The sequence below is a fragment of the Blastomyces gilchristii genome, assembly GCF_000003855.2.
Source record: "Blastomyces gilchristii SLH14081 genomic scaffold supercont1.20, whole genome shotgun sequence".
Lineage (NCBI taxonomy): Eukaryota > Fungi > Ascomycota > Eurotiomycetes > Onygenales > Ajellomycetaceae > Blastomyces > Blastomyces gilchristii.
The window spans coordinates 69,956-82,146 of NW_003101663.1; the positions used below are offsets into that span (position 1 = coordinate 69,956).

At 27.9% G+C, this 12,191-nt stretch overlaps 1 protein-coding gene across 1 annotated transcript; it reads right to left on the bottom strand.

Annotated features, from left to right (window-relative positions):
• Positions 1-8,534: 8,534 nt before the first annotated feature.
• On the bottom strand, positions 8,535-9,066 carry BDBG_17650 (uncharacterized protein; the record flags this gene model as incomplete). The annotated part of the gene is made up of 3 exons (XM_031725323.1): positions 8,535-8,541; positions 8,639-8,906; positions 9,045-9,066. The coding sequence occupies 3 exons, from the start codon at positions 9,064-9,066 to the stop codon at positions 8,535-8,537; spliced, it is 297 nt and encodes a 98-aa protein (XP_031580302.1).
• Positions 9,067-12,191: the final 3,125 nt, after the last annotated feature.

The window sequence follows — 12,191 nt, forward strand, 5'->3', positions numbered from 1 at the left end:
GTTTTATACTGTCTCAGTGAAACTTACTATCTACTCTTGTCACATTTTTCAAATGAGATCATGATTTTCACTTCTCAATTTAAATTATTTTTATTACTTTAAATGACTTTAAATCTCATTTGAGTGTTATCAAAAAGCATTACTTTTTAAAAAATTAAAAATAGTCTAAAAAAAACCTTAAAATGTCTAAAAATAGTAACTTTATATCAAGAATGAGACTAAATGAAATCAAATGAAATCACTTTCTCATTTTTTTCAAGTCATGATTTCATTTTGAGATTTGATATATAGTCACTTTGCATGTTTTTTTAATGACTAGTCCCAGCGGGATTCACGCCAAGAAATGTATGAGACCAGACTAAATAGAATACAATGTGAAATTCATGATTCTGATGATCAGTCTAAACATCTCTCTACTAATAACATTCAACTCCGATTATGAAACAGTTGTTGAAGCTAATTTCTCTGACTATGTAACAGAAGAAACTATATTATAATATGATGATGAAGATGTTCTACAATCATGTGTCTTCATGTCTAAGAAACTGAGTCTCACTGAATGCAATTATGAGATCTATGATAAGAAACTTCTCACAATTGTACACTGTCTAGAAGAATAAGACTCTGAACTCTGAAGTATCTCTGAATTTGAGATAATCACAGATTATAAGAATCTCAAGTACTTCATAATGATCTGTAAACTCACTAAATGATAGATATGATAATCTGAGTTCTTAAGCTGCTTTCATTTTATAATACACTACTGACCTAGCAGTCAGAACTCAATGACAGATGCTCTGTTATAACAAGAGCAAGATATGCCTTTCAATATAACAGATACCTGTTGAATGAACTGAGAGCATCAGCTCTTAGATCTGAAGATATTGATTGATCAAGATAGAATAACTTATGACACTATATACAGTTCTTCAATTAGAATACTCTCTCTCTGAACTGATACTGATACTGATATCTTCACTTCTTCTACACTGAATGAACTATGATATACAGCAGCTCAGACTGATGAACTTCTTCAGACTCTTACTGAAGCAGTATATCAAGAAGCACTCTGATTTCTTTCAGAACTATGTATAAGAACTGATATCTCAGAATATTCAATTAACAATAATAACACTCTATGATTCTGTGAATGATGCTGAGTCTCTCACTCTGAACTCTTATATATCTGAATAATGTAAGAGATGCATGATTCATATATAACTGATCATTCAGATCATGAATAACTGTATTAAATAATCTCTCAAGAATTCTACTGATCTGAGATATTAAATAGTATCAGATGTTTTATCTGAAACTGCAATCATTGTTCTTCTATCATCTTATGAAAGAACTATAGAAAAGATCTGCTGAAGTCACTTAATATCTCTAATAGAATCTGATAAGATATAGTAATTAACTTCACTATTAATCTCTCTAAGAGTAAGAGTTGTAGAAACATTCTGATCATTATGAATTAGTTGAGTAAAGATGTAATATTGAAATCTTGTAATAAGATAAATACTAAACAAGTCACTGAAGCTTTTCTACAGAGCTCATTCTATTAAATATATGAATTACTGAGATCTATAGTATGAGATCAGAGTCATCAATTCATAAGTACTCTCTGAACAAGAATCTGTCAAGTTCTCAAGATTATATATTATTTGTTAACTGTCTATCACTCTGAGACTGATAATACATCAGAACAGATAATTCAGACTGTAAAGAATTATCTCTATAAGTTCTATAATTACTTATAAGATGATTAATATGATCTTCTTCTACACACAGAGATTACTATCAATGATTGAGATGCTATTTCAACAGATATAAGCCTGTTCTTTCTTACACACAGTTATTACATGAAGATGTTGAATCTTCTAGAGATTATACAGTTCACACTGAACCTCTGCAGTTTAATTCAGATCACTGATAATATAGTAATAAAGCTTTAAGATATCTATAACTGAGCAGAGGTCTTCATGACAACTGTGAAACAAGATCAAGAGAATCAAATCAATATTCACTGAGACTCTGCTGAATAATATAAGATAGAAGACTTGATGTGATTGAATCTTAAGAATATACAGATCACACATTCATCTCATATACTGAATTATCATCATATTAAGTATAAAGTGATAGAAGTTCTAGGTAGTTATAACTATTACCTTTGATATATTATCAGAGATTTATAATATCTTTCATACAAGCTTGCTTCACTGCATCATCACTGACTCATTCTCTTCTCACTGACTTTAACTGACAGTCATCAGGCATCATAGAAGAAGATAATAGCTTGAGTGAGAGATTGAGAATATTCTCAAATAAAATACCCTGTAGTCACAGCTAACAATATCTTGTGAAATAAGTCAGCTATAATTATCTGACCTGAACTCCGAGCTTCATGTTATCTGAAACAGCAGCTCTTGACTGATAGAAACTGCTTCTGAAAAGAGGGGGCTAATGTGGCGGGCTGCGCCTGATCAATCATATAGACTATTTCATTACACTTCACAGATTACAGATTTCTACTACTTCATTCTCAATTGCTGATTCTCAATCACTGATTCTCAGCTGCCATGAACATGTATGCTTCAATTCTCAGTCATTCTCAATCATTAATTCTCAGTCATTATAAATGTGTATAAATTCTTCCGCTCTGAAGCTCCACTGCATACATTATTACATACATGTATAAATATTCACTTTAATCACTGATTCTCGCACTTTCTCTTTCTTTTTCTTCTTTAATGTTTTTCACTTTATTATATAAGACTTATTATAAATATCATACTGATTCATTCGGCGTAGACCTCTTACAATCTGAATGAATTCTGAGAAGATCTCCACTATTCTTGAATGAGAAGCTTTATATACTGTGAAGAGTGTATAAAGCTTCATTGAATTTACTAACTTCTATCAGCAATTTATATGAAACTTCTCAGATATTATAAGATCACTTACAGAACTTATCAAGAAAAACTTAGTATTTCAATAATCAGCAGATGCTGAAGCTGCATTCATATAAATAAAGAAGATGTTCATTAATATCTCTCTACTAATAATATTTAACTCTGATTATAAAACAGTTATTAAAGCTGATTTCCCTGACTATATTATAGAAGAAGCTATATTACACTATAATAATAAAGATATCTTACAATTATATACTTTCATATCTAAGAAATTGAGTTCTGCTAAATACAATTACAAGATCTATAATAAAGAACTTCTCATAATTATACACTATCTAGAACAATGAGACTCTGAACTCTGAAGTGTTTTCAAATTTGAGATAATCACAGATTATAAGAATCTGAAGTATTTTACAATCACTTATAAGCTTACTAAATGACAGATGCAATGATCTGAGCTATTAAGCTATTTTCATTTCACTATACACTATCATCTGAGCAGTCAGAATTTAATAACAGATGCTCTCTTATAATAAGAGTAAGATATATCTTTCAATGTGATAGATAATTACTGAATAAACTGAGAGTAGCAGCTCTTGAATCTGAAAATATTAATTAATCATGATAGAATAACTTATAACACTATACATACTTCTCTGATTAGAATATCTTCTTTGTCTGAATCTACACTAAATGAATTGTGATATATAACAGCTCAAACTGATAAACTTCTTCAAGTACTCACTGAAGTGATATGTTAAGAAGTACTCTTATTTCTTTTAGAACTACATATAAGAACTGACATTTCAGAATACTTTATCAATGATAATAACACTCTGTAAGTTTATAAATAACACTGAGTCTCTCATTCTGAACCTCTACACACCCGGATAATACAAGAGATGTATGATTTGTATATAACTGATTATTCAGATTGTGAATAACTGTATTAAATAATTTTCTGAGAATTCTACTGATCTAAGATATTAAACAGCATCAAACACTTTGTCTGAAACTGTAATTAATATTTCTCTATCACTTTATAAAAGAATTATAGAAAAGGCCTGTTAAAATCACTTGATATTTCTGATAGAATCTGATAAGATGTAGTAATTAACTTTGCTGTCAATCTTTCTAAGAGTATAAATTATAGAAATATTCTGATCATTGTTAACTGACTGAGTAAAGATACAATGTTGAAATCTTGTAATAAGATAAATACTGAATAAGTTATTAAAGTCTTTCTACAGAGCTTATTCTATTAAATGTATGAATTACTGAGATCTATAGTATCAGATCAGAGCTGTCAATTCATAAGCACTCTCTGAATAAGAATTTGTCAAGTTCTCAAGATTATATTTTATCTATTAACTGCTTATCACTTTGAGACTGATGATATATCAGAATGAATAATTCAGATTATAAAGAATTATCTTTATAAGTTCTGTAACTACTTATAAGATAATTAACATAGTCTTCTTCTATATACAGAGATCATCATCAATGACTGAGATGCTGTTTCAACAGATATAAGCTCATTCTTTCTTATATACAGTTATTATATAAAGATGTTGAATTTTCTAGAGATTATATATTTTACACTGAACTTCTGCAGTCTGATTCAGATCACTGATAATATAGTAATAAAGCTCTGAGATATCTATAACTAGACAGAGATCTTCATAATAAGTACTAAATAAAATTAAGAGAACTGAATTAATATTCACTGAGACTCTGCTGAGTAATATAAAATAGAAGATCTAATATAATTGAATCTTAAGAATATACAGATTATATACTCATCTTATACACTGAATTACTGTTATACTAAGTATAAAGTGATAGAAGTTCTAGACAGTTATAACTACTATTTTAACACATTATCAGAGATTTATAATATCTTTTATACAAGCTTACTCTGCTGTACTATCACTAATTCATTCTCTTCTCAGCTGACTTTCAACTGACAGTTATCAGAGATTATAGAAGAAGATAATAAACTTGAATAGAAGATTAAAGATATTCTTAATAAGAGACTCTGCAGCTATAACTGATAATATTTTATAAAATAAGTTAACTATAATTATCTGATCTGAACTCTAAGCTTTATATTATTCAAAACAGTGACTCTTAACTAATAAGAATTATACATAATCTCACTTCTGAAAAGAAGAGACTAATGTGATAAGCTGTGTCTGATTAATTATATAGACTATTTTATTACACTTCATAGATTTCACTGAAAGCTCTGATTCTCAGTCATTAATTCTTAGTTAAAAAATTTACAGAATTTCTATTCTTTCACTCTAAAGCTTTATTATATATATGAAATTTCTATTCTTTCATCTTAAAGCTTCACTATATACACATATAAATATTCACTTCAATTATTAATTCTCACACTTTCTCTTTTTTTCTTCTCTAATATTTTTCACTTTTATATTATAAGATCTATAAATGTTATACTAATCTATTCAGTGTAAGCTTCTTACAAAAATAACTATTCAGACTCTTTAATTATATTAAATAATTAATTATTAATGTGACGGGCTACGCCTGATCAATCATATAAACTATTTCATTACACTTCATAGATTCCGCTGAAAGCTCCGATTCTCAGTCGCTAATTCTCAGCTGAAAAACTCATGAAATTCCTGTTCTTCCGCCCTGAAGCTTCACTGTGTACATATATAAATATTCACTTTAATCATCAATTCTCACACTTTCTCTTTCTTTTCTTCTCTAATATTTTTCACTTTGTTATATAAGACCTATAAATATCATACTGATCTATTCAGTATAGATCTCTTATACTTGAAAAACATTCATTATCTTCTTATTAGAAACAATTACTTATCAAGAAGATATTCAAACACATAATAATATATAAGAAATAGAAAAATAATCAATCAGTTAAGCAGACACTGAGTTCTCAGATAGAAGCTTGCTCATCAGTCACTCTGACTCTGTAACAAGATCTTACAAAGAGAATAAGACTTTATAAATAGAATATCAGTAAAAGACTCAAGAGTTCTGACACTCTAGATGTATAAGATATTTATATAATTACACTTCTTCAGATTTCACAGATATCACACATCTAATGAATAATATAATCATGTCTAATAATAATATGAGAGAACTCTCAAATATAAGTATAGATATAATATCACAGTGACTCCGAGTAATGTTGAAATTATAATAATAATGAATAGCTAATATGCACATGAATCAATAATATCAATACAAGGAAATTCAATGATTAACTTAACAAGAAATCCCTGCAATTTCAACATTAACAGAATTAAATATGAGTATAATACAAGTACTGAAGAAATGCTTAGATGCTCTTACATATTTTAATACTTTCAATCTCACTCTCTACTCACCATGAAGGCTGGAAATGCTTATGAAACTACGTGTAGATAGAGATGTCATCAGTTTACTAATCAATCAAGATTAGTATATCAATGAACAATTGAAGAATCATGTGAAACAGAAGTTTCATTCATGAATAAAAGCATGTGAATCAGTGTTGCAAATATCTTGATATTCTGTTCTGAGACACTGCTATGCGATAGAAAGCATTAGATTGATTACAGAGTGTCTGACAGAGAAACACTTCTCTTATAACATTTATTCCTGACTTTGATATCAAGATTCTAGAAGCAGATAGTCAATCTTGAGAGAATTAAATGAATATTAGTATACTTAAGAAGACATTAACTTTCAAACTCTTATAGACAAAGACCAGACTTATGAAGGTTTCTGTATACAACTTCAGACATTGAATGACTGTCTTATCAAGCTCAAGAGTATACAGAACAGTGATAGAAGATATTACACTTCAGTCACTTATACACCTGCACTGAGAAATAACAACAATAATACAGATGTCATGAACTGAGTAGACTTAAATATCTATACATAAGCAAGAGTCTCTGCTGTTTAAACAGGCTTCTGAGTTTCTAAGATCACTTCTGAAGAAGCCACTGATCAATATTAGCAAGAAGTGTACATTAACTATAATCAATCAAAATACATTGCTTTCAACTGTCAATCAGTCTACATATCTTCTCACTCAAAGAATGAATCAGTGCCTGTTCATGTCAACTACATTGTAGTGAAGAAAGATTCAGAAGATAACTATGAGAATATCTTGATATAACAGAGAAAAGATTAGCTTCTGTTCAAATTTACAGACAGAAGCTTGAAGAGATTGAATAATAATAATTTAAAGAAAAAATGATAATGAACACAATTCTTGTATCTACTGTGATCAATAATATGTATAATATGAAAGTCATGATAGACAGCAGTCTATGTTATTATACAATGATTAAATCTTCAGTTGTAAGATGTTATAATCTTCAGTGTATTCTCTTATTAAAACTCTGACTTCTCACAGAATTTGATAACTTAAAAGACATTTATATCTGTTATATAATAAAGTTAAATATAGATATCAGAGAATATCAACATAAAGATGTTTATATATATGAAGTTGATAATCTTAATTATAATCTTATATTAGAACTTATCTGACTATCTGAATAAGATATCTTATTGAACACTTGAAACAGAAGCTTAATATTTTCTAACAATGATAGAGTTTATAAAGATGATATTTATAAGACTATGAATCTGACACAGATCTCTGTCAACATCTATAAAATACTTTGAAAAAGAAGTCATTGAAAAGATCACTGATAGTAGAATTTATATAACAATCTATTTCATCAGTCTGACTAATATCAAGAAAGCTCTAGAGAAGTTATCTCATACTATAATAACAGATTCTTATACAAAACTCTCTTAATAATATTACAAATATCTAGATATCTTCTGATAAGATAATATTATAAATATACTTCTCTTATAAGACTCAGAAGTGAATCACAGTATCAAGTTAGAAATGAAGAATGATAAGAATCTTAAGTCATCATAAGACTCTCTTTATAATATGTCTCAAGATAAACTTCTTCTTCAGAAGAAGACACTCAATGATCTGTTGAATAAGAAATTTATATATATTAGTAACTCTTTCACTGCAGCTTCTATTCTCTTTGCAAAGAAATCAGATAAAGAACTCTGATTCTGTGTAAACTATAAAGAATTGAACAGATTAATCAAGAAGAACTGCTATTATTTATCTCTTATTAATGAAATTCTAGCTTGTATCAGATAAGCTCAATAGTTTATAAAACTAGATATCATCACTGTATTTTATAAAATTTATATCATTAAAGAAGATGAAGACTTACAGCATTTCAAATATATTATAATCTCTTTAAATGAATAGTTACACTCTTTGAACTAGCTAATGCTCTCAGTACATTTCAGAAGTATATCAACTAAGTACTTCAAAATTTTCTTGATAAATTTGTATCTGTATATCTCAATGACATTCTCATCTTCACTGATAAGTTCAGAAAAGAATATCAAGAATACATGCAAAGAGTATTATAATAATTACAAGAAGTAGAACTATCAATAGATATTAACAAGTATGATTTCAAAGTCAAGAGTATTAAATATCTAGATTTTATCATAGAAGTTAATAAGAGAATTTGAATAAATTCTAAGAAAGTCTCTGTCATTTTTGAATGAGAAGCTTCACATACTGTAAAAGATATATAAAGCTTTATCAGATTTACTAACTTCTATTAGTAATTTATATGAAACTTCTCAGATATTACAAGATCACTTACAAAACTTACTAAGAAGAACTCAGTATCATCAAGCGCTTCACCACGAACTCGCTCAATTTTTCGAATAAGAACCCGCCGATAGATCCATCGAAAAGCCCTCGATCATACAAGCATTTTGACCCCATCGCCGACCGCATATCCCGTGTGGTGGTGGAGTTATCCAGCCAAATGTGAACCAGATGTTGTTCGAAACTCCTGTGTGGGATTATCCCCTGTTCACCTCTATCACACCAGAACCCTGGGCCAAATTGCCATACAAATTGTAAGGCGAAGAGACCTAATCATATACATCAATCTTCTTGATTTTGAAAGATCTCTGAACTGTAATTGTGAAGATATCTGAGAAGCAACTTTCATAAAAACCCTGTCTATCTTTGATGTTTCAAAACATTAACATCAAGTCTCACTTACATACCGCCCTTCTCAATCTGGCCCATCTCTGACAGAAAAATACAAAAAGATATTTCAGTAATAGTATTAAGCACATAATCAACAGACATATCTGAAGTGCATTCTCTATGAAAAACCCTCTCTGTCTTTGATGTACCAAGATATCAACACTAAGTCTCACTCTTGTATCACCTCTTTCAATCTGACTCATTCTCAGCAGAAAAATACAAAGAGATATCTTATTAACTATACTCAATATATAATCAGCAGATATAACAATTATAAAATCAGTATATCTCAAGATCTGACTGAGTCTTTGATCTCTGCACAGTGAGATATATTAAATCTAGTTTTAATATCTCAATATTCAATAGATTCTGTAAGAGATTGAGAACAGCAACACTAGATTTCTATTGAATTTAAGAATTAACTCTATATTAATATAATTATTGATAAAGTCTTCTATTTTAAGATATAAATAACCAGTTTCTCTACATTCTGCTAATAATATTTATATTATTATATAGAAACAGACTTATATTCTCTATAATATCAAGATTCTGAAGAGAGACAGTCTTGATAGAGAGTATACAGTAGTATATATCTTAGCAGTTTCTATCTCATTCTTCTATAGCAGTTAATATAAAAAAAAGATCTTAGAAATAGTTTTTTACTTCTCTTGAAAAAGTAAGATATTTTTCTCTGAATTTTATACAATATTCTTATAAAGAATTAAAAACAGAGTTATTTTCTATCATAATTTTATATTCTTTTAAGTAAGAATTACTTTTTCAGTGACTGAAGAGCTTTTATTAATACTTAATTCTTTTTTATACTCTTTATTAACTGATTTGAGTTGTATACTTATTGTGTGAGAAGAATTGAATAATTTAGAATAAAATTGAATAGTTTTAATCAATTTCTCTGCAAAAAATTGATTTATTTTTCATTAGTTTTTCTCTTAAAAACTGTTATATTATCTGATTTATTATCAATTGATATCATACTTTTTCTCACTATATCTCAAGAAAGAGATTGTAAAGATTTTATTAATTTATCTTAAAAATCAATTTTAGTTTATTAGATTCTCTTTAAAAATCTAATCTAGTTACTGAACTAGTGTGAAAAAAATCAGATATTTTATATATAAAAGTCTTTTATTCTTCTTTTAAAACAGTCTGATCAACTTTTCAATTAAAAACAGACTTAGAAATCTCTTAATTAAAACAGTCTGATTAACTTTTCAATTTAAAAGAGTTTAATAAATATCTCAATTGAAGCAGTCTGATCAACTTTTCATTGAGTATGAATAATAAGTTCAAAAGTACACTCAGTTGATGTGAAAAAAGATGCTTTCTCAAATACTATTTCTGAGATTGAAATTCTGAAGAGAAGAAAGAAAGAAGAAATAGAGAAATAATAAGTTCTTGAAATATAGAAACTTGAAAAAGTAAGTAAAATTCTTGAAAAGCAGTGTCTGAGTGAGATGAATGAAGAAGTTCTGTTAATTCTTCATACTCAGATTAGATAACTACAGAAAGTGATTAAGTTCAAACTTAGAATTTCAAATACAGTTCTAAAAACTTTGAAAATTTCTAATACAATCACTGACTCTTCAGTTTACTCTTTTTTTTTTTCTACTTCTTCTTCTTCTTCTTCTTTAAATCAGAAGAAAACATATGCTCAAGCAGCTGAATCTACTATCTCTAAATCTGCTATCTTAAAATCTACTCAAAATTCTGAGAAAACTGAGAAGAATACTGCTCATACTTCTACTCATAAAAAAGTGAAGAAAAAAATATAAAAAGAGAAAAACTTTCAAATCTTCAGAAATAGAAGACTTATTCTCAAAGTCTTAAATCAGAATATCTTACAAAGAAACAAGTTAAACTCAAATCTTATTTTCAGAATCAGAAATGAAATTAATCAGCAGTTCTTTTCTCAGTTAATATCTAATATTGAAGTTCAAAAATCAGTTATAGCTTTAATTAAGCTATTATTCTTTGAAAACTTCATTATTCTGACTACAATGTCTGAATTCAGTGTAGAATTTCTTATTCAGAATGAGAATCTCTGAAAATCAGCAGTAGAATCTTTGCTAAATATAATAATTCTATCTAAGAGAGATGAAAAATAAGATAAATTCATTCTTTATAATATTTCAGTTGAAATTTTTGACTGTGAAGAAGAAATACTACTTCTCAAAAATAAATTAGAAGAATATAACTCTATTTAACTGAGAAAAGAGTCTATATAGCTAAGTTCAATTAAGTTCAGATAAAGCAGAAGAAATGTCTCTATTCTAGTATATATAAAAACACTTAAACAGTCAAAGATCTCTGAAGTAAGAGTAGCAGATTTGAAAATAAGAGTTCATGAATACAAAGACTCAAGAATGAATCTCAAAGCTCAAACACAGTGTTCAAACTGTCAAAGATATAAATACTTTACAATCTCATATTTTAGAGACTTAAAATATGCATTCTGTATCAGAGATCATAAAACTAGTGAGCATAAATATGAAACATGCTTAAAAAGAGATAAAATATATCAATATACTCTGCTTAAGTGCTCTAATTGTAAAGAAAAATATATATCTAGCTCAAAAGAATGTATGTTTACTTCAAGAACTCAAAAGAACTGAAGAAAAGATGAAGCTCAAAGTCAATCTAGAACTGAAGAGAAGAGTCAAGTCAGTAAATCTATAACTATAAGCTTAAAAAGAAGAAACTCTTAACTATCTAAATCTTCAAACTTCAATTCTCCAGCTAAATGTAAATAGAATTTGAATTCTCAAACTTCTGTTAAGATTAGAGAATTGAGAAATAACTCTGATAATAAACTAGATATAATGTAAGCAGTTAAGATTTCTACTTTTCAAAATAGTTATAATCTACTATCTGATGATAATAATTAGATTCTACTTGATCTCTACTCTCTTTTAGTATGAATATACAATAAAAACAATAAAAAAAGTTTAAAAACTCTTCAAAAATCACATTTATTCAAAATAATGTGAATAGAAACTCAAATTGTATTTATTCTTATCTTCAAATTGAATTTGAATAAAAAGTTAATTTTATACTGCTTCAGAAACTGAATTTTAATACTGAGTAAAAATACATTATTTCTCATTTAAGCTACTACTACTTTCTATCTCAAAAGTCTGAGA